Source organism: Trichoplusia ni, chromosome 2, assembly GCF_003590095.1.
Source record: "Trichoplusia ni isolate ovarian cell line Hi5 chromosome 2, tn1, whole genome shotgun sequence".
Taxonomy (NCBI): domain Eukaryota; kingdom Metazoa; phylum Arthropoda; class Insecta; order Lepidoptera; family Noctuidae; genus Trichoplusia; species Trichoplusia ni.
In genome coordinates this window covers 12,235,703-12,260,726 of record NC_039479.1, presented here as the reverse complement: position 1 = coordinate 12,260,726, position 25,024 = coordinate 12,235,703, and the positions used below count along the sequence as shown (strand labels likewise).

Sequence of the window (25,024 nt, the reverse complement as noted above, 5' to 3'; positions counted from 1 at the left end):
ACCTATAAGCTTAAGTTACATTGGCGAACAACAGAATTCGAGCACTTAAAGAGTAACAAGTTATGAGATGCCAATTACTGATGATCTATCTGCGAGGTGCTATTGACCGGGCCGGGTCGGGGCCGCGGCCCGACAGCTGATTTCGGGCATCTAATGTTATAAATATACGTACACTATATAGGAGAGGTCGTTAATTTTACTTGCTTTAGGATCCTTGGTAATAGCCAAGATAAGTATAAGGATGATTTCGGATTAGTTGGACGAGGATGGATTTCGTAACTTTATGATTGATTTAACCTACATTTTTTTGAAACGAAAAACGTAAGTAATTTTGTGAAAAAGAAATGGACACTAGTCCTATCAAAACAATTATTTTAATCATCATCAACATGGTTACTTGGGTTTATCACAGAACTATGAATAGAGCTGACTAATTCCCCTTTCAAACGAAAAAATCGAAATCGCTTCATCCATTTAAGAGCTACTATACAGACAAAGCATTAACAGACACGTCAAACTTATAACTCGTTCGTTACTGACAGTTTGCTAGAATTAAGGAATTGGATCCAAACCAATTTTTAAGTCGAAATTATGTAAAATTTCAATCTCAGATTTATGTAGCGTGGCATTTTTAAAACCCATCAAAATTCTATTAAATCTGCACACAAAGGTGACCTTCTCTATAGTAAGAGGGTAAACCTGCTTAGAAATGCATATTTTAAACTATGCAAAACATTGCACAGAGTGTTCTATATTGGCGAAGTTAATTAAAAATCGCTTGGATAACGTTTTATAGGTCAAGTGCAGGCGAGATACTTGCGTTGTATGAGTGTTTGTGTGTAGGTGAGTACGAGGCGCGGGCTGTCAAGGATTGACAGGGTAGGTATTCCACATTCGAAAAATGGCCCACTTGGATTTTGTTTTGCTTTTATTATAAAGGCTAAGTACCCTTATTTAGATTATGTGATTTGAATAGAAATCGAAAGATACTAAAATGATGGGTGATACATAACAAAAGTAACTTAAGGATAATAATGAAAGTAAAAAAATTGATCCTTTTTTAATAAAGTCAAAGTAGAGACGTTATCATATTCACAGATTAGACAAGGAAGTCGATCATAGCTACGCTTGATACGATCTGTGCGTAGATAGGTTACCTTCTGTCCAGTACGTCGTAACGAGTTCATTCCGGCATCTTAAGAAACGTTGATTTGTGGTTCCCAGCTGTTATTAACACAATTTTAGCAATCGTTACGGATAGTTGGAAGCCGGAGAGTCTGAGACTTACTAATCAGTATCGTGTTGCCCAGATAACTGGGAGGCGGAGGTCAGATAGGCAGTCGCTCCTTGCAATAAATTGGTACTTAGCTGCAACCGGTTAGACTGGAAGCTGACCCCAACATATTCGGGAAAAAACAAGAATCACGTTCAGGATTCACGATAGAAATATATAATTGAAATATAGAGTAATGTTATTATAACGTAAACGAATATTTAAATGAGAAATAATAAAATGATTAGAATAATAGTTATTAAATAAGACTGAATAAACCTCTCTTCCTCTCTCCTATTTTTACTTTTACTTCTACTTTGCTGTGCCCGACAGGGTCCATGATGATCTCATATTTTATAATTTACCACCTAAGAAACACATTGTGGAATGCAATAAATGATTGAGTATTGAGTATTGAAGATATAAATATAACATTGGAGTGTTTTATAATACTGCTAACGATTGTTATGTCACTTGTCACCGGGAGCCCTTAAGTGTCTACAAAGTAACTTTTCCGCATTTTAGTAAAACTGCAAAGCGATAATTTCATAGTACAGGTAAACAGATATAATAATACACGGTTTATCTGTTCGAAGCGGACGGGACATTAAAAGGGTCCTGACATAATTGAGAGTGCTTTTAACGAAAATGGAGTTGTAATGCTATTATACATTACGATATTTTATTCGGCGTTCGAAAAATTGCGATGGATATTGGACAAGTTTTGTTAATGAGTTTTGTGATACATCCAAAATTATTTTTATTTTCCCAAATTACTTAAACTAATAATATTTATTCAGAAATATTACACTATGTTATCATAAGAGGTGGTTTTTATTTAAGAGTTTAAGAAATAGTATTTTCATCGTTTCTGATTCAAACAGAATAGCTGTTGACACTTTAAAAAAGTCATGAAAAACAATTATAAGGTATGTCGAATTAGGTCATCTTTGCGGCAGCTCAGCTAGAAGGAACTTATGGTGTTTGGAGTTTACAGTCAAACTTACACTGCCATCTACTATAAGCTAAGGATCTTAAATTCAGACTAATGGGGTAGAGTGAACGATACAGGCCGTACCGTAGTATTTTAAAGTAAAAAACAAATACTCTACCTGAATATTACTTTAATTTTTTATAAAATAAAACGATTTTGTTGTATTCGAAATGGTTACGATATGAAATTAAACATTAGAACCTACAGACGTCAAGGCATTTCAATGCAACGCCACCTGTCGGTAGTTTTCAGTAACGCTTGAAATCTTTCGAGTCAATGTTCTAGTCTGGGAAAGCTTCGACTTGGTTTGCTCGTGAAACCGATAGGTGGAGCTCTATGTTAACTTTATCAAATGACCACAGATGTCAGGGTTAAGAAGTACAACCAAATGGCAGGGTATTAAAATTAATGAAGACTGTAATAAAAGCCTTTTAGGTAAAAAAGTAACAGGAAGAAATAGGAGAAAACACATTGCAATGATAGAATTAGGAATCAGTACCGAAAAAAAAATACAGGTTTTTATCACAAAAGGTAAATAAGGTAAGGTTAATTTTGTATTAAACCTAAGAAGATACAACAACGCAATTTCCTCGCAGCATTATCTGACACGAGCTTTATGAAGGTTTAATATTTCTAGGAAATTGGAAAAGGCAAGAATTAGAAACAAAACAAACCGTGCTTTTTGTATACGGGAGGTACAGCGACCATAAATAATTGCTTGGACGACACCTACTCATTTTTATTACATTTGAATGTATTCTTTAATATTGTAAACGACAAGACAGGTAATTGAGTTTATTGCGCCGTTTCTTCTCAAGTAGCGCTTAGATAGCAGTGGTTTGCTAAACTGGGTGGTATCTAATAGTACTACTTAGCCTAATTCGAATAAATGACTTTTGATTACTGATTTTGATTTTGATTAAAAAATACAAAAAAATACGCCCTTTGGGTAGTAAATAATGGTTTTCGCATCAATACACTTAAATAGGAAAATCGATCACAAATGTCCTTGTGCATGTGACTTGGACGTTTATAAAACCTCCGCAACATAGGATTGAATACATTAGAGCTTGAGTAGTAATAGAGAAGCAATAAATGTTTCGCCATATAACAACTTCAACAATTTAATTTAACCTCCAAATGTATGATGTATACATACATATGTATGTCCGAAATCAAATAATATGACGTAAAACATGCTAAAATATTTAAACCAAAATTCAATAAAAGCTTCGCAATTCAAATGGTAAACATGAAAAGTAATTTAATAAAGCAACCGCGAGAACAAACTTTTCATATTGTCATGAAAACTCAACAAATATTTATTTTGGGATGAGTATTGGGTTTTCGTTACTTTATCAAGTTTTTCAAAAGGAAAGCAAATATTATACGAAATATAATGTAAAATGGTATTTCGCGGGTATTGGATGAGGTAAAATGAGTATAGTCACGTGTAACCTGTTTTAAAATGGAAAGTATGGTTTTGACAGACGATAACTGAGTAATCTCGTTGGGAGAGACTGGACTTGTGTTGTAACAAGATAAATTAAAATACAGTTTATTTTGCTATCTGGCAAAACGATTGCTGAAAGGAAGTTAACGTTGTATTAAATTTAAAGTTAAAGTTAAGTAAAATGGGGAAAAATAATGGAAGAGGAATAAAATATGTCTGCTTTTTGAAAAACCATGAATGAGAAAAAGTCAAGTTCCAGTCTCAACACCGATAGCTATATACAAATAGGCCAAAGAAAAAAAGCGAAATATTAAATGAAGCTTAACCTTCGATTATTTCAATTTGTTGTTGTAGCAACAACAATATATTATCCATAAAAAATAATAATCTGGCTATAACGGTTTTGAGATGCAGCCTAGTGACAGTCGGACGTACTGAGAGACTGGAACTTAAGTTACTGGTGAGTAAATGGTTCCGTTTTTGCAATTTGAAAATATTATGGCAAATCCAGAACACAGTACATGTGAAAATAAATATCTACTTACCATAAATATTTCGGCAAAGGCAAAAATGACTAGGATACGAATACGGGATTAGAAATATACTGCTACAGATCTAGTTCTAAAAATAGAGAGGCTTACAGAGCATCATCTGTAGCACGCTTGAGTAATAATAAAACAACACTCAGAAATTAGACAATAGATACAGACACCACTAGTTGTGAGAGAGTGATGATGAGTTCGATAATAATCCCAAAGTAAGTATATATTATGAAAAATTTTGTTAATCATCAATTGCTTTGTCATTCAAAGCAATTCCGGCTTTAATAAAAAGAAGTGTATTTTTTTTTGCTTTAATAATCTTCCTAGAGATTAATAGTTTATTGAACATAATTAGGCACACATGAAGGACGTACGAACAAACATTTATTCTAACTAGAAAGGCGAAAGCGTTACAAATTGAAGTGACTGCGTGTGATTGTGGACACTCCAGCATCGTCAAAGTGGAGACTTGATCAGATTTCAAAGTTTGCTTTACATTATCTCCCACAGTATATTATCTCGCAGCATATTTACTAAGGAGGTTGGATATAACGAAATAAAGCTCAAAATACAAAAGCCCCTTTAGCCTAGAGACATTTCTACAATTCTTATGGTCAATATATGTAACATATATCGTCAAGTTCAAATGAGACTTCCAATGTCATTTCCATGAATAACATTTGTTTTCGATAATTACGTGACCGACCTGTCGTCTCCAAACAATTGAGCGTTTTCTATTGTAGTTAAAGGCTTTTAAAATGACACTAGCATTCATGTTTTGTAAAGAAAATATGTAATGTATTGTTTAATACAAATGACGACCTTCTATACGACAGTCAAAAAGCAGTGTCGGTTTGACTCAAAAAAATTCAGACTTGATGCAGCTTGTTAAACTTTTCTCAATACATTCTTTCTTTCTTTCTTCTTCTTCATTTACGTTAGTTTGACTGTCGTTTAAAGGAGCATCAAACGGTTACAACAAACTCATTACAAGTTTGATCATCTCTTTTAAATATTTAGGTTAGGAAGATATTTTGAGGTACTGAAGGACCCTTAGTCACGTAAGAATAGGTATTACTGTTTAAAAAATCTAATGACTATTGACACCGGTTTTATGCAAACAGCAAAATCAGACCAAAAATGAATTGCATACGTTAATTTCAAGATTAACAGTCATTTTTGGGACACACCGAGTATTTAGTGTTTCAGTAGTATTCGTTGGTTTTATTCAAATCTTCTCTAACTCTCTAACTATATTACAACTTTGCAATTTTCGCTGTAGATTGTGGCTTCATTTCGACGAATTTATCATTGTTTGCACATAACTTACACTGTTGCTGTATTTTCGTATTACAAGTTTGATCATCTCACTGGGCCTTAATTGAATAAATGCTGCATAGTCTAGCTATGTTGACAGGCTAATTAAAAACCCGTTAAAAATAGACTTTTCAGTCCTTGGTAATGAGAAATAAATACTCCGTTCGTTTATATGTGTGTTCGGACCTTCGGAGCTAATTAACTCTTAAGAGTTGGGTTATTTCAGGCAAAGTTTACTTACAGCTTTCAGTCCCAGCGGTTTCTATTATGGAACAAATCTTTGAACAAAAAGTTGTTGATGTTTTAATTGTGAATGAATTTTTCGCTGTTGAATTTCAATTAAAAATGTTTTCCTTTTATATTTTGGAGTGTTTGTAAATAATTTGTTGTTGTATGTAAAACGATTTCATTGTAAGCTTTTTTGAAATGCTTTTCATTTGCATGTGGATTACATAAATGGCGACTCAGAAAGGAAAAATACTATCGTCAAGGCGGAAATTCAATATTAATATTATGAAGCGGAAAAGTTTGTTTATTTGAACGCGCTAATCACATTAACAAGTGGTTCGATATAAAAAAATATTTAAATGGTAGATAGCCCATTAATAAGGCAGTCTATAACATATTTAAAAACATAACACACACGCCGTGATATAAGGATTAATGAAATATGTTAAAAAACCGAGAAAAGATGCATGCCATGCCTAGATAGGCATGCTGAACAGCTAGTTTAGCAGCTAGCAGCAGCTAGTTTATAATATATTTATGGAATAATACACTTCTTATCGTATGACAATCACCAAGGTCAATAAAAAAGTTGCCACAAAGCTTCAACATTGCATGTGCATAAAACATTATAAAAAAGAACAATATTAACACTTATGTAGTTCATAAGAGTCTTCAAATAGATTTAGGTACTATGAAGCTAATAAATAAAGTGAGTTAAAACTAGATTTGTTTTTAGAAGCGAATTAATTAGCGACGTAGTTAATTACTGCTCCAATTAATGCGTCAGTCGTTAAAGGCTTTAGAGCAAGCAGATTATATTACAGTACAGGTTAGCATAGATCAAAGTAAGGTGTAGCGTTAAGTTAAAGATGGCCGATTACTTTTTCAATGACAATCCCGGTCAAATATTGTATTCGACAACAAAAAATCTGATCATCAAACAGATTTCTTAAAAAATATTGTATTCGTATTTCTTTTTTATCTCGTAAACAAAATTGAGCGTATACACTTACATTAAATTTCATGTGACGTCACTTACCAGTTTTTTACTAGTAAGCCCGCACTACACTACATTTCATCATTTTAAGTGCTTTTAAGCTTCCTAAATTTCTTAATGATGTGATAAAATGAAAAATACCTTTTTAATATTTTTGGGTAACCTGTCTGATAGATTACTTAGATTTTTTATTAAGTGAAAATTCCAACTGCCTATCAATCACGGTTATACAACCTAGTGACAGACGGATACACTGAAAAATATGCATACACAATATGTATAACAGAAATAAACAAAACATCAATACAGAAAATAGCTTATGCAAGGTTAGTCGCAGAGCAACATTACAAACATGTTATCTGAAATTTAATCTCGAAGTTTCTTTCTAGGAGCAAATCGAAGAAATAATAAGCAAAGAGCGCATCGTGTGGGCTGAAGGCTATTCACCGGAACGAAATGGAACTCCTGTGTATTTATATCGTAACTACATTCGAATGAGTATTAAGTACAGTCGCAGAAATATAGAATGACATTGTATGAACATTTTTCAATCGATGAATTCTAAATTTGATTCAAAGCTTTTTGTAAATAATCAACAATTTTCACAAAAAAAACCGACTTCAAATAAAATGGTGATAATTGGACCACACGGGAAGCACAAGCTTTCAAATAAAAAAAGAATCATGAAAATCGGTTCACCCAATCGCAAGTTACGAGGTAACAAACATAAAAAAAAAATACAGTCGAATTGAGAACCTCCTCCTTTTTTTGAAGTCGGTTAAAAAAAAAACGAACTGAATGACAAATGATATTATTATAGTATCTAAGTACCTAACTTTTGTAGATTATTAGTTAGGAGACAATATTATTTAGTAGGTATTGCAATGGATGAACTGCATATATGGGATTAGAGGATGAATCAGAAACGTCTACTCTATTGAATGAGCATTCAAGATTATTATAGACACGTAAGTTACAAATAAGCATTTTTGAGAAATGTCTACCGCTAAGTATAGGAAACGAGGTGTAAATGTGAGTAATTTAGGAAAATAAATCTTATGAAGGATATTTTTGAAAATTCAACCAATGTAGCACTTCATGCCCTGAAAGATATCATTTATCAGAATAATCTTATTACGTCTACCTCGAACTCTACCATACATATAACACATAGCAAAACATGGAATGTATTCATGTTGAAGTACTTTGTGTCAGTATTAGATGTTGTAAGCCCACTGTGTCCCACAGATGGACAAAAGCTGACCTCGTTCCGCTTGAGAGATGTAGGACGAGACCTTTAGGAAAGATTGAAGCTTATTTCGCTTTCTTTTGTACATCATTCGTTATTCGTGAAACATTTTCTTTTAAATATTTAGGTTAGGAATATATTTTGAGTTACTGAAGGACCCTTAGTCACGTAAGAATAGGTCTCACTGTTTACTGACTATTAACACCGGTTTCAGGCAAACAGCAAAATCAGACCTTAAGATAATTCCAAGATTAAGTCATTTTTTGGGACACACGAAGCTTAACTGTTTCAGTAGTATTCGTTGGTTTTATTCAAATCTTCTCTAACTCTCAAACTATATTACAACTTTGCAATTTTCGCTGTAGATTGTGGCTTCATTTCGACGAATTTATCATTGTTTGCACATAACTTACACTGTTGCTGTATTTTCAGCGTTATATTGGCGAAGGTAGGATGAGGTTTGAGCACCTAGGGAAATTAGGATGACCAATTGCAATCATGCAGTGCTTTGACGAACTCAAAGTCAACGTTCACAGATCCATTACGACTGTGATATATTGATGTACTATTGCGATTAATTTCCTCATATTCCCTGATTTGATCCATATCTCCGATAAAGTTGGCAGAAATGAAAATATGATTACAGGTTTATATGAGCGTGTGTAACAGTTGCAAAATATCTTTATGCCTCTTTACATTTTTCTGAGCTAATGCGTTTGTATGCTCTCCAATGTATTGAACTGACTATTTAATGTCAAGTAAATTAAAAGATTTGACTACAATGACATGTGTCCTCCAAGTATGCCAGAAATCGTTTGAGACTAAAATTGTAGGTTAAAGAAGATTTGAAATACATCGTGTACGCAATACCTTTGCTCAGCACCTGAGCAAAAGTATTAGAACGATTTTTCTCAAATATAAAAATCAATTTTGGAGAGATGTAACGAAATCTGCCAACATCTGGGATTCTGGCTTGATTGAAAATGATCGAAATATATTTTTAATTTGCGTTATTAGCAAGATGAGTTCAATTGGATTTCGCTGTCAAGCTCATCATGATTAGTGATATAAATTGGTGTTGAAATTACGAAATTATGTGTGGATTTGTAATTTGTTTTTAGATATTGATTATGACGTCTTTTGTTTGCGAGATATTGTTTTTTAAGATTGTTATTCAATTTGAATGGTTGACATTTTATTTTTGTTCTGGTGAACAATTATTTGTGATTTTATTATAATTACGCACTTTTTAAATGTTTAATTCATCGAGCAAAAGCATTCTATAGAGAAAAACAAGCAAGAGTGTTACTCTAAATGTAGTCGAAACATTCAAAGCCAAGAGTACATACAAGGAAACAAGAAAGTCATAAAACTTTATGACGTCAGAGGTCATATTTGAAAGCTAATGGATGATATTTTATGTTTCTTAAAGGGCCGTGAGTTTAAATTAAGCGTCTTAACTTTGGCATGGTGTGAGAAATTTAGAGTTATTTTGGTCCTTTTTGGGTCAAGTATTTATAACCTACGTGGAGGATATATTAATAGGATTTACGATGTTATTATTTAGATAAAGAGTTTGGCTTGCAAAAGAGGTTCTATGATTACCTTTTCTGATAGACCTAATGTCCCCTCTTAAATGAATATGACTTATGTTTGCAGTTTTGGAAGCGTATCGCATAATAATTTTACTTTAAAGTATGGTGGTAATATATAATCGCATGTGATCATTCTTAAAAGCATCAATTTATAGATTTTAAATGTTATCAAAATCGGTCCAGCCCTTTTATAGTTGTAATTTGCATTGTCATCAGGATTTGAAGCTTCCCTGAAAATATCAGCCTGCTAACTTATCGGGAAGTTTCTCCAAAATAAGCTGCTAGAATCCAACCGGAACGACAAACAAACAAGAAAGTAAATGTATAAAAATGATGGGAAAATGGTTTTCTTTTTTCAAAGATGATGTGAAGTGATATCAACATGAATGGAAAAGTATTTTTTTTTAATTATAAACAAAGTATCTTGATTCAAGATGCACTATTCTCTGTATAACATTAAAATACTAAATAATAATTATAACAATGGTTAGTTTTCCGGAGAGATTACACTGTATGTCATTTCGTTACCACAGTTACGGTGTCCAGGTGTTACGTATAACCAAGATGTATGAGAAAGGGGCTAGAACCTACTTTACTAAACTAAGGTATAAATCTCAATTTATTAACTTTCTTGTGGTGGATACATAATTGTTAAATTACCTGAAACTAGTCGGGCAATAGAGATATATACGGGTGAGAAAATTGTTATTAAATGAATTGGTATAAATCTGATTAAACCGTGTCGTAGCTGTCATGAAGGAAATTATTATATTTAATGATATTTTTCCAAATATAACTATAATTAATATGTACTTACTTTTAATTTAGTCTATAACACTTTCATAACTTGTAGTGAAAAAACTAACAGTATTTTTTATATTGATCAAAAGAACGTTTTACATATCTATACTAATATATAAAGCTAAAGAGTTTGTTTGAACACGCTAGTCTCAGGAACTACTGGTCCAAATTAAAAAAAATATTTTTGTGTTGAATAAACCATTCATCGAGGAAGGCTTTAGGGTATAAACCATCACGCTGCGACTAATAGGAGCGAAGATACAAAGGAAAATGTGAAAAAAATAGGGCAGGTATAAATCATAACTTATATCTTCTACCCTCGGGGACGAAGTCGCGGGCAACACCTAGTTATAGAAATAAAAATAAATTAGCTCACAATACAGCTTAAAACTTGAACTCGAAAGGTAAACTGTAAGTCGCTTTATAACAATTAAAAAAAAACAATGTTAACTGGATTCCTACCACCATCTTAACCATCACACTTGAAGAAGCGAGACAAGGCGATACAACCTACAGAGCGCCATCTCGTTTCCACATTCCAAGAGCATCACTTTATGAGTAGTGAGAGCCCCCCTGATTGTCACATCGACAGACACAACACTGCATGGCGCCATGACACTCATACATTCAGTTATATGAGTCATAACTGTGTTTAATCAAGGAAGAGTGCGATTGACTGACGTTAATGCTAATCGTAATGTGAGGAGATGGAACTTCAGCCTTAATTAACAATAAAAACGAAGAATAAAGCGCTTTAGTACATTTAAATAAGTTTATTATTAATTAAGTTGGCTGTCAGAGTTGTGACAGGATTTTATAGCGATTTTCAATTACTTTTTACCTGTGTACCTACAGAACCAAATGATTATGATAACTTGGTATTACTGAAAATTTTTTTTAATCAAAGTCATTTAGGTTGACAAAGATTGATAACAAATAAAATATGTGCAAAACCAAAAGCCAAATGTTTCAAAACTTGACTTTATTAAAAAACTTTGGCTCACTAATATCTGAACTTGAAGGTATCAATAATAAAGTGATTTTGGAATTCAGTTGTTATAAACTTAGATACATACCTAAGTTACGTTGTAACACTAAAACAACATGTAAAATTCAATAGCAAAACAAACAGGATATCTCTAACTTGAGGGATTTTAGAGTACATTATTAAAACCAAACACCTAAAAGACAAACCCAGGGGTAGTCAACACGTAATGCGCTTAGCAAGAAATATAGAACGGGGAAGACGTTATTAATTCAGATATAACGGTAACAAGCTGGAAAGTCCAGAGTAGTTGAACCTTTCCACGCTATTGTGTCAAAGAAGGTTCTTATACAATGTCCGCGTAGCAAAATGTCAAGTGGACACGGCACTGCACATGTTTTTAAGACCAAAAGGACCAACAATTTTTCGTCGTGACAAGTTATAGGGATAAAATGTTGGACGTAGACTTGATATAGCACAGTCATGCTTATATTTATAGAGTATATTGAAGTCACGAGAGCAAGCACGTGCATGGCATTAATACCCTACTTATAAATTTAAGTGGTATCAAAGATAGCGTCAAACATAAACTGTTACAAAAGTACCAACGCTTTTGATTTCGTTGATGCCCAACCCATTAAAATTATGAAAGGACAGACGTGTCTGCTTCTAGTTTAGATCTAAAATTGCAAAAGTAAGAGCACTAATAAAGTATTTCGAACTTGGTCCTTCGAGTCTTGGTCCTGAACAATCTACAGTTAGATCGAAGCGAGCGTCACGTAGCACTGAATCGTTGACATGCGAACTCTTTGTGGAAACCAGAACACGTTCTATTGTAAATTGGATCATTTAGTGTAGAAGTAATGAAGGTTTGTTTTCAGTTATTTGTTATCTCTTCATATGTATTATCGATACTCAATTTTCTTTTTTGTAAAGGTTTTAATGTCATTTGAAATGTGTTTCAGTTCGTTATAATATCATATAATTATGTAGGTATCATAGTTTAAAAGAAACGACAACATGACTTGATGGATTATCTATCTGAGAAACAAACAAAATTGTTCTTTATACAAAAAAACAGGTATACTATCATCATGTCAATACTTGATAAGTCTGGGAAAAAATATTTTAAATAAAATGTTATACTTTTTGTAAAATATTAATTAAATTTGTCCTTGACAGTGTTCAACTATATGTAACGTCTGATCAGATTTAATAAGATTAGTATACGTATCGTAGCGTTAGTACATTGATTCCGTTATACCCCTGCAAAAAGCCACGTATTTCTTCAATCAACTTATTATTTATTTCCCAGGAGGCGAAGCGACTGTTAATATAAAAATAAATTCTCAGTATTCTCTACGACCAATAAAGGCGAGGTTGAATACTGAAGTAAATTTTATGTCACTTATAGTGCACTCAACTGCTAACTACTAAACATAAAAGTCAGGTGTGGTTTAGATTTAAAAATTGAATAAATATTTTGGAAAATATAATTTAAAAATGTCTTTATTTCAAAATAACAAGGCCCCTTGAATTGACCATAAACGAAATATTAATTGACTATACGGTAACTCTGTGATGAAATCCTGAATGTCGTATTATAATTATAACATCTGGAGTAACGAACAAAAATATCTTGAATAAAAGGCCGTATTATCGTTCCATTCAAAAACGTTATATTAAACCCAAACATCCTATTGATATTTTATTAGTTTGATCCTTGGGGCTCAAAGCCAGAAACATAACTAGAGTATAAAAATAAAATTGTATTACTCTATTATATTTTTATTTCATAAAAGTATTTTCGTACCAAATCCCCAGTACCTACTTACAACCACACAAAAACTACTTCTGTGAATCTTCAGGGAAATAAATAGAATATTCCTTTATCTTAAACAACGTTAATATAAAAGGACGCAAAAGTTTGTCTCGAAGGACCAAGTCCTGTAAAATGTTTTCTAAAGTATTTTTTTATGAAATGAGTTTCTTTCCAAGTATCGATATCCATCGTTTGTTTACTAAAGCTGCAATTTCCAAGCAATGATATTGTTTCTAACAATCGAGAGATTCTTGTTCCTTGAAAAGCTATTGCGTTTGAATTTCAATCGGAGTTCTTTTTTATTTTATCCTAAGACCGTAGCGTATCACAAAACTGCTTTCACAAAAACATCCTAGTAATAGAAATGATGAAATTATGATAGACTTTTGGAATATATTATGAAACTAACTATCAAATAGATAAGTAAGCGTTCAAGATAAGACAAAAATGGGCAAAAAGACTCACGGAATGAGCAACATCCATGGGCGCCAGCAGAGGCAACTCCGACCTCCTCGGTTTTCTCCACATGAGGACTATGACAGCAAGGATCAGGACTGTCCCAGCTCCTATCACAGCTCCCAGGGCCGCACTCCAGGCATTCCCATGAGCCTCCCATCCTGACACGCCCACTCTAGCCTCAGATAGCGCCTCCACGACCTTCGTAGTCGACTCTTTCTCCATGTTTTTAAACACGTACTCGTCCTCCCATGGTGTCTCGTATTCGCGCCTCTCAGCCCACTGCTTATCTGTTAGATAACGAAATTAGCTGCGTACAATAGTGCTACATCGATCCGATGTGTTTGCTGTGTATGGATTACAAGTATTATAACGTTGAGTGGAAAACTACATTTTTTTGCGGAAATAAGGACCGGAATTTGCACCTGTGTGTTACTATCAAGAAAGAGTTGTTTCTTTGGTATATGCATGTAAATGGAAGAAAATAGGTTCTGTTTCATTGTTGTGAAAACAATTAGACAATGCAAACGTGTCACCTGCCAGATATTCTCACACTTGAATATTTAAGTTTACTTTGTTAAGTTACTCGTGGATTCACGTAGGCGGTAACCGTGGGTTGTAAAAGGTATTAGATAATAATACTTTCTTTTAATAATAAATTAAATTACTTTTATGAAAAATGAGTCACTTCTAAAAATTTGAAATTTAGTCATTTGTAGATAAGAATAAAAAAATGCACCGTTTTTTAGCACTTCTTTTAACGTAAAAGTAGTTATTTAAGTTAAACCACAATACAAACTATTGATTATACGAATTCCTAGTAGCGAACTTAGTAACATGAAGCCTTTTAAAAATGAAAACAATACGCACATTATGGGAATTAAAAACTAATATTACACGTCACACGTACCGCCACACATCACCTTAAAACAAGTGTCACTACATCACGAAAATCATTGTCCATAAAGTTGGAAATAAAAAAAAAACACTGTCAAAAAAAACCCGTTTGACATTAAAACACTTTTAAAAAAGGAACTTACCCATAAGGTTGAATTTAAGTATTTGTTGTTATCTGTTGCAGCTTGAAACACGTGCGTTGGGCGGGCGGGCGCGCGCGACTGGTTGGCGGCGGGTCTCTTCTTATCATTAAACCGACTTGTTTACCCCGACACGGCACGCCGTGATCTGTGTCGCGATGTTGACTTTATTGCGCCGAAGTAATCCTACAATGTTGTTCTGGCTATCACATTTCCATACTCACCTAAGAAAAAAAAACGAAATTCGAATGAAGTAAAATTTGTATTTGTACCTTTTTTACGGAGTGTTTGATTGTATAAGGATTGAAACGATAAATTCGAATGAATTCAAATCCACGCTTCTAATGTTCTATTTTTAAATATTCATTATACCGACGATAATTTTTAAGACGTTTAAATTTAAAATGTTTTTTTTATTAAAAAAAAACATGGCTAAAATAATCTAGGTAGGACAACTACTTTTTAATAATTCGTATTTTTTACATCTGCGAAAAGAAACTGAATTATAGTAAAGAGCAATCTGTCATAGGTAATAAGCTGCATGATCATGATATAATAAGCTGCTAAAGAATGTAGGCCACCCTTTAGAATTGATACAATTATTGACGTCACAACATACAGGATCAATTGTTGTAACATTGTTAACAACAAATAATAAAAAAGCGAGGTTAAGTAACAGTAGCTACGGTCTCAACGTGACCAATATTTTTTGGCACTTTATTATTTATTTGTATGAAACTGTCAGTGTCCCGAAGTTGACGGGGTTTTTGATTTCTAAAAAGCCCGAAACTTTTTGCAATAACAAAATAAAAACAATTTGACGTTCACGACATTTCAGCCGCCTGTTTCACCTTATCTATGAAATGGAAATATGATGTTGTTCGCCACACTGTACACAGTAGGTAAACATCTAATGGTCGGAATAGACATCGCAACGAGTCTATTGCATTTATTAAAGACGGCCCGAGATGGGTCGGCAAATGAAATATTATGAGGGCAGGCAAAGAAGTAATATTATTAGAAACGAAGATTCTAGGAAAATTGCAGAATGAAACCGGTCAAGTGCGAGTTAGAATCGTATACCTTGGAGTACCTACCATACAAAGAGGACAAAGAATAACTAATATTTAAAAAAAAATGGTCATATTCCTACCTACCTTCAATTGCTTATGACAGAATCACGTTATCGCTGACGCATGCTCTGACTCTGACGAACCAACAATCTTCTATACTAATATGTAAAGCTGAAGAGTTTGTTTGTTTGTTTGAACGCGCTAATCTCAGGAACTACTGCTCCAAATTGAAAAATTCTTTTTGTGTTGAATAGACCATTCATCGAGGAAGGCTTTAGGCTATAAACCATCATGTCATAGGAGCGAAGATACAAAGGAAAATGTGAAAAAAAATAGGGCAGGTATAAATCATTACTTATATCTTCTACCCACGGGGACGAAGTCGCGGGCAACAGCTATATTGAAATAAAACTACTTTTACGGATTGAATCGCGGTTTAATTTTGATTTTAGTTGTATATTGTGATTCTACATACCGAGGTTGTAAATTACATATGTTAATCTATCTACATCTGTAGACCGAATGTTCAGAATGCTGTGATTCACAAACACGTCGGCCCGTTATGTTATTATGTAAGCGGTCGCGCCGAAAGCTCTGAGTACCTATTCATGACATGAAAGCGGTGATAGGCTGTTTTCTCTTACATAATCTTTGTTGAAAGATCTCGAGTCGTTAGCTTTTGTTCGTTACTAAGGAGTCATTGTTATTGTTTCAATCCAGAACAATTAATTTTCATTTTAATTTGTTAAGAAGTTAGAACTTACAATTAAATGATAGGTCTGTGGAAGTGGACTTAGTCTCAAAGATGGCAGAAATGGTTTTATGAGCATTTTTACTTCCAATAGTTGGTTAGACTATCCTATTTGGAGAAAGGTTTATGTCCAGCAAGTATCATACCGAAACATAAATACTGTATAGCATCACTTTGATATATTTTGGTACCGATTATCCTTCACGAAGAATCCTCAATTTTACAGACTCTATCGTAAAAACAGATGACTCCTGTTTTTCATTTTCAGCTAACCAAAACAAATCATTGTCCTTGAACGACCGAACAAAATGAACTCGCCTAATATTGACTGATGGGTTCGTGTCTTTATTTATCAGGAAGACTTCGCTCCAGGAATGTTAATGCTGGCCGATCAAGTTGGTCCAAGGCAGGAAAATTGGCAATTGTACACGAACCATTGCTCATTTGTTTACCACTTCAAAGTACTTTACTCATACATACCGAGAAGTGTACGCGTAACGACCGCTCACCAGTAATCAGTATGGCATAGGGTTGTTGATTCAGGAATTTGCATAGCTATGAAAATTGACGCTGTCGGTTTTAATATTCATAGAATTTGTATCGTTTTTTCTTCGTATTAATGGGATATTGGTTGGCTTTTCGCAAAGCCGGCTTTGTATATAAATTGCGAGGGAAGGAGTTCTCAATAAAGTTGGTATTGCAGGTGATGCGAATTATCGAGGACTACACTGTTTCATTACAATACTACATACATATTATTATAGATTACATTACATACATTACAATATTCCTTGTCTTGGAATCTATAACTAAATATTTTGGAGCTTATTCTTAAAAAATAGTGGTATTCTGAATAATTACTGTCATCGGCAACCTATTATTTTCTTTAATAGCTACTCGACATGTAAAAGTGTATATAAATGTCTATCTTACTGTGTTCAGTAAGAACTTATCTTGAGCTTAAGAGCTGCACTCTCTCTTTTAGATGATGCTGCATAACCCAAACGCTGAAGAAGAATAAGGATTGCGATATAACATTGGGTATAAGTAGATATGGTAATATCTATTTATCCAAGTAGCCACATACTGAAAACAAATAGGCAACTTACGTAGGAAGGGTTCGATGGTAACGGCTAACTATTATGTTTTGGTTTCACCTTTCCGGGAAATATTCATAACATTACCTAATGTTATGATTTCAACCATACTTAAACAACATTTCATAAAATAGGAAGGTTAATTTAGTTACTTTTTGTTTTTAAACCTAAACTAATTCAAATCTATACTAACATATAAAGCTGAAGAGTTTGTTTGTTTGTTTGAACGCGCTAATCTCAGGAACTACTGGTCCAAATTGAAAAAATATTTTTGTGTTGAATAGACCATTCATTGAGAAAGGTTTTAGGTTTTTTTTTTATAAACCATCACGCTGCGACAAATAGGAGCGAAGATACAAAGGAAAATGCGAAAAAAACAGGGCAGGTATAAATCCACGGGGACGAAGTCGCGGGCAACAGCTAGTAATATTATATGAATTTAGGTAGGTACGTGACCATTACTACTGACAGCCATTTCATCTGCCTCTATGAAAAGACTGAAGAATTATTGGTTACTCAATATTCGAAAAGCAACGGAAACCAGAGCCTTTGCTATCACGTCTGAAAGTAAAAACATTGATGAAGACCCAGATAATTGTCATTTCATCCATACGATTCTGTTAGTCCTTTTCAAATGAAAATAATATACATGTAAAGTGCGGACAGTGTAAAATTCAGTGACGACGCTAGTGTTTGGATATTCAAGAGTTTTGAGACCTCTACTTTCATAGTCACCCTTATAGTCATTACCAGACGTAATCAAAATATTGTCAAAGTTGGTGTAGAAACAGATTATAGACTCCCCCGCTCTTAAGACTCTATAATCTTTTAATAAAGCTCTCAGGGATTTCATTAGCTAGGTTTTCTGCAGGCGTTTCAGTTTCAGGTAAGATCGAATCGAAGTTTTTAGGTAGATACATATAGGTGGGCCAATTTAATAACAATGATGTCCGTCCTGATTAAGGTACTCGTCCCTTTTTTATTATGTTTGCTAGAGTATTAAAACCGGATTCAGGGATAAGTTTACTGAATATTTTCGATAATTTTGGTTGAACGTAAATTATGATTACATTCAACTACACTATTAAAAATTATACCGGCGTATATACTTCCCACTGTGGACAGATGCCTCTTCCTAGGTTTGACCACCACGCTACCTAACTCGGGTGCGCGATTTTCAGATTATAATGTTTTCGAATCCTGGCTACTACGTTTTAGTTCACCATTGAAAAACTAGAGGTTTTATAATTTTTGAGGAAAGCGAAACACTTTAGCATACACATTCCTTATGACTTAAGATACTTTTCACCAATCTCCTACTTATACCTTGCCTGACAGGTACCATATAAGTTTTAAGACTTACCTATACATCGGAGTGCAAATTTAACATTGTGTTTAATGAACATAAACTGAATTTATTCTGAAGCTTTACCTCTCATAATCTCTACTAAAATGAGTTACATAGGTAAGTACGTTGCAGCCATAATAACGTCACGTTTCAGGTTTTAGGCATACCTTTACACGAAGTAACATTATTTCAGTAATTGAATAAAAGCCTTACTCTCATCTTGAGTGTATAGAAACATAGATATGACGGGCAAAGCGGCTCGCGGTCGTCTGTAATATGGGATTATTTACGAAGAATCCGACTCATATTTTATGTATGTAGAGTTTGAAGGTAATATCAATCAATTTATAGAATTTAAGGTAAGTTTGATAAGTTTAGGTAAAAATAGCAATAAAAAATATAAGAGTATTTTTTGTGCTTTTATCTCTTTGCAATGTTCTTTGCCCAAAAATTGGATTACTTGTGAAGGGACTAAGTACATAGTAAGTATACGAATACATTCGCATTTGTGAGTAACGAACTACGTAATTTGTGGTGGTACCAATAAAGACCTCTTTCCAATGCTGAAACCCTTCCACATTTTCTCCTTCGTGGAAAAGACGCTGGATCTGGCTGATGTAACTGGTTACAATCTCAAGATTAATTTAATTCTCCCTTTCTGTGACCAATAGAGAAAAATTTGGATATCTGTACTATGAATAAATGTTGTTCAGCGAGACAGCTCTTAAACGTGTGCCTAACAGCATCTTCTCAATGTACCTATTGGAAGTCCTATGAAGCTCACTAGTTTCTTATTTAATCTTGTTTCTGGTACCTATGAAACACATAATATCCATTAAAATGAACGACATTCTGGTTACATCATATTTTCAATCATATCCCTTTAATTTATTGCCTGGCCTTTAATGGAATCTCGATTGACCGTCCGTAATCAATCCCCTTGACGATGTGCGAGTATAGGCTGCAATATCGGGTTATGGTTCCAATAATATTGTATTAAGTAACTATAGAACTATACATATAAGCGTGTAGCCGTAAATGCCAGTTCCATTTTCTCGATGACATCCACGTTAAGTAAAACTGAGTAGGTTTATTTAGGAGAACTTGTTTCACGTGTAAATGTTTGCAAATACCCGTGCATTTAATATAGTCAGAATAATACATTTTTTTTTAATAATCATTGATCACCGTGCCATGCTAGCTTACTGCGGGTTGGCGATTTCAGACACGGATATTTGGAATCCAGGTATCCTGACTCGATTTTTCCTTTGCCGTTCGTCAGAGGTGTTTCAGAATAATGAAGAAAGTACAAATTACTTTGAAAAACACACTTTGCCTGCGTTAGAGCCGAACTTGTACCTCATGTATACTAGAATCGCGAGGTCACCACATTATTGGGGTTCTTCTATAGAGGGACAAATATTTATGAAAAATCTAACAAACACTTCCAAAGCTCAAGAAAATATTAGAACTTGATATGCAGACCTAAATTTATTAATTTATTTAAAAGTTTAATTTAGATAAATAATGTAGGGAGCGCGAAATCTAGAGAAAAAAAAAATATTTAAAAAAGCGCCATCTATATAGCGAGTTAGTTACTAACACAAGTAGTTGTGATTCACCAACTCCTTATGTTAAAAGTACATAAAGAAAACCACAGATGGAGCTGCTAAGGACAATACGAAATAATTGCCTTACACTTTATTTTATGCACATTTTTTTTGTTTTAAGGCTTTCAGTACAATAATACAATGTACACCTTTATAAAATAAATTAAAAATTATAAAATAACATTACAAAACGTAAAAATTACATGACTTGAGAGACAGGTATTGAAGCTGACAAAAATATGTTTTGTATTTTTTTATTCTACAACATAATTAACAGTACTAAATTAATTTTTATTCACACAGCATTTCTTTACAGCTTACATACTAATTAATTAACGTTTGTACAAAGGTTTACCTACATATGATTATTTAAGACTTAAAATCTTCATTTTTGTTGAAAGGAAATGTTTGTTTGTATCGGGCTACACCAAGGCAGATGAAACCTGAAACAAAATAGTTAGGATAGTGTGTTAATTTCTAAAATAATTATTGTGTCTACAGACAGCAACACACTTGATAGTTGCAGGAGAATAATTTAAGGCTTTTCTAGTTTTACTCCGGCCAGTAAACAATTATCTTTTCAAAAACCTTGCTTCCTGACACATTTTTGAAAACATAAGGGACACATACCTTTGAAATAACAATGACCTGTACATGCTTATACATGCCTACTATAACAATCAGATAAACCAGATACGCGAAGGAAAAAGAATATATTAGATTTTAAATGAAATATAAAAAAGGTGATGAAATAATTACTTTTTTATTAAAAAGTAGTTATTTCATCACCTTGAATATATCGCACAATGTTTTTAATTAACACCATCATTTTAACAAGCTCTATTTTTTGGTGAGGATTAATATATTATTTTAATATATAAAATGAAGTGCAAAAACCCAAAATACACCTCCACCGTTTGATTGTCAAGTTATAAAAAATCCAATGCAAATATTTTGTTTGTTGTGAAACCTTAAAAAGTACAATACATTACTTACCAAATGAAAGCACCGACAGGGTATATTTTCCGGATAAAGTAGCATTTTTGCAAGCGCTGTTTGCGAGGTAACCTCCAATGCCAATCATTCCCGCTGCCCCTACGAGCCGGCACGCCATGCAGTCGCGGGGACGCGATGTCACAGTCGAAGTCATTGTTTGTACCTCACAAATCAGCTATCTGTGTGAATTTAATTTATTTTCCACATTTAAGTGAATTGTGCAACTGAGTTTGTTTGGATTCTTGATTTTGACTTTGACGCTGACATTTGATTTGATTAGACGTCAAAGTAAGCTGTCAAATTGCGTTCCAGTTTTGTATTAGTTTAGTGAGCATGGGTAAAAATACGAAGGTCGGGACAAAAAGTTTGGGTGACTATTCGTTTATTTTTTAAATAACTGTGAAGACCAGATTTGCTTTTATTTGCAGAAAATCTATTTTCTAATCAAAAACATAAGGAAAATGTGTGCCCGGCTTTTTTAGATCAGAAATACGTACGACGGACAATGACATATATCATAATACATATATCATAATACATATGTCATAAATTTACTTAATAAATAGCATTATCCTCCTCTCTCCTACTTTTGCTGTGCCCGACAGGGTCCATAATGAGCTGTGAACCTAGTTATAATTTACCACCTATGTAACATTATGGTATGCAATAAAGATTTACTTACTTACTTACTTACATACTTACTCAGTGAAATTAAATTAGAACCAGTCAAAAATATAACCTATATTTTTTTCAGGTACTTACTACGTCAAGTTTGACTTGCACCAACTAGGTCAAGGGGATGAAATGACAATGACTAGAGTTATCCAGCGTTCTATAATAACTTTATTAATGCATCGTTTAGGTTGATATTATCTGCAGGCTATTCAATTGCTTGGAACCACTTGAAACAGAATATTGTAGCAATGTCCACAGATACATTATTTATGTTGCTCCGATTCCGTTGAACTACCGAACTGCGTTTTACTTAACGACTACCTAGTTGTTATGTTTCGAAAGGATAATTAGGTTATAATGAAGTTTTCTGGTCTAGATATTTAATTTAAATGAATATGTACTTACTTATGTATCTGCAGTGGCAAATGATTACAGAAAATACTCATAACGTTAAATCAATTTTTTTTTGTCGATACTTAAGCTATTAAAGCCTACTTAACCGACTGCAATCCGTAGAAGGTTCTGTTTTTTTATGTCCCACTTTACTTGTATAATATTTATTATTTATAAATACTTAATGATATAACGTCATTCTGTCGGGAGTATCCCAGATACCTGTTACGTCATAAGCGAAGATGATTCATATTGGTGAGGAGTTGCACTAATCTGCTAACAATAGGGAATTACTCGTAAATTATTTCCGTTGATTTGCTCTGAACGAATGACGTTAAAGGTCGGGCGTAATAATTTCCTTAAAGACATAACTGAGTTGCTATGTCATGTTATTGGATGAAAAACAACTCAAGTTACAGATTATTTTTCTTTTTTTAATCCTAATATAGTTTTAAACAAATGAGTGAGTATTTGTGGCCTCCGTGTACCTACTACCGCGACGTTGATAAATTGATTGCATCGGGATTGATAACGGATAAATTTAAATAAAGTAGATAATGTAGAAAATAATGAAATATCATACAAAGAGCCGATTCCAAATTAAAAACCAATATTTTCTTGACTAAGTATAGGTAAAGTGAGATAGTTTAAAATGGACCTTAACTAACCAAGTCAATTCTGAGTTCGTGTGCTATCCTATTGAAAGAAAAACATTTTTACTCAAATTATTCCAAGTAAAACCGAAGTAGGAAGAATAAAAGTGAGTGCACTTATTATTTGAAAGTCGCATACCCACAATATATCATTAAAGAGCTATCAACTACAACGGAATTCGATACAAATATTTACTTCCTCTATAAGTGAAAGTTGGTTGGATCATGTTGCGTGTGGCGCGGTCCTTGGAGACTTAAAGGTATAGAAATGATATATTATAACTTAGGCTTAAGATCGCGTAAAGTATTCAATCATGTTGGTGGAATAGTGCTATTGTAAGTTGGAAATATTATGGATAAATGTTTGAAGTAAATTTTAGTTTCAAATATTTGGTTTGAAGCCTCGAAAATCGAATGTGCAATTTGCTTTTTCAGCTACATTCACAGGGGCAAGAAACAAAAATAGTATTTATTTTGGAAAAATTAAGTCTAACGAGGAAGAACTTTAATCGTTTTATTACTGAAAAAAAAATATGTACGTTAATAAGAAACAGCCGAAGATTGAAGTGTCTTAAATTGTTTTAGAGTCTTTAAGCGAGAATTTCTACCACCGTCGACCGTCGACGAAACATCTCATGATAAAATTTCATAAGCAACGTAATAAAAACAAACGACGAACGGCAAAGTGGGTACATACTACCCATCAAGAAACAAAATCTAATTTGTAGCTACGTTTCACAAACCCAATAAAAAATCTCTAGGACAAGATTAACCGTATAAGATACAAATGGAGTCAAAACAAATTGGTTTTACCTGATGCGGGGGTCAGGGAGTTAAATTAAGTTTGCGGGCTGAAGCACCCAATTCATCTTTTGCCGCAACGCGTTTGCCAACTTATTTGGGTACTCTCTATGATTAATAATAAAACTGAAGATGTATGGACTGTTAGACTGTATTTTAGAAGACGAACATTTTATTTATTTGGGGATAATGTTTAACTTTCGACTTCAAGAGCTATACTTAATGGTTAGTTTAGGGACTTTTCTCTCAGTAAAAATACGTCAAGTCTCATTAAATTTTGAAACACGCATTGTTAGATACTGTAGTACATATCTTATATTGTCCACTATATATTGCTAAAGATTGAATCTGAATTTTTTTATCGCTTTGATATATTCGACAACCTCGATGATTGTCGAGTATATCACGATCTCCAGAGGCTATTAAACATAGGTAAAGACAGTACTTGGTACTATATTTACATCAGAAAATTACAATCATTTACGAGAAGCAGCAAAAAAGCCCTCAGCCCCCATCCTCGCTAGAAATAATAAAAAATACCATTTAAGTATTCATCCGTTGGTTTATCACGTACTTATCTCAAGCCTGGCATAAAACATCGTCGCCGCAAATTGTTTAGCCGCATCGGATACGCAATCAGAACCGGGATGGTCCGGAAATTGTTCCGGCGCCACCGTATAAAGAAAGCCACGTTACGTCTTCTATTCGAAAAGTAAATTCTATTAAGATGTTTGACAACTTGTAGCTTGTGTTTTGTTCTTACTGTGTTATTAGGTGGCTTGTTTTGTTATGGGTATTGACTACGTTTAGAACACCTAAGTATGCAAGAAGTAGAAGACCTTATAAGGTAAAGGTCTTAATCTTTTTAGAGTTCGTGA

At 33.5% G+C, this 25,024-nt stretch overlaps 1 protein-coding gene and 1 long non-coding RNA gene across 2 annotated transcripts in view; both read right to left on the bottom strand.

The window, feature by feature from the left end:
* The window catches only part of LOC113507426 (synaptotagmin-5-like), a 66,614-nt gene extending 51,436 nt beyond the window's left edge, over nucleotides 1-15,178 (bottom strand). The window contains exons 1-2 of the mRNA XM_026890284.1: nucleotides 14,753-15,178; nucleotides 13,722-14,002 (exon numbers count right to left, since the gene is read on the bottom strand). Of these exons, the coding sequence (XP_026746085.1) occupies nucleotides 13,722-14,002; nucleotides 14,753-14,756 (285 nt within the window). The 5' untranslated portion in view covers nucleotides 14,757-15,178. The remainder of the gene's footprint in view (nucleotides 1-13,721; nucleotides 14,003-14,752) is intronic.
* A 5,501-nt stretch (nucleotides 15,179-20,679) lies between these two features.
* LOC113507420 lies at nucleotides 20,680-21,905 on the bottom strand. The gene is made up of 2 exons (XR_003401853.1): nucleotides 21,625-21,905; nucleotides 20,680-21,071 (listed from the first exon to the last, which is right to left on the bottom strand). It is a non-coding gene; the product is annotated as an uncharacterized LOC113507420 (long non-coding RNA).
* Between the last annotated feature and the right edge of the window lie 3,119 nt (nucleotides 21,906-25,024).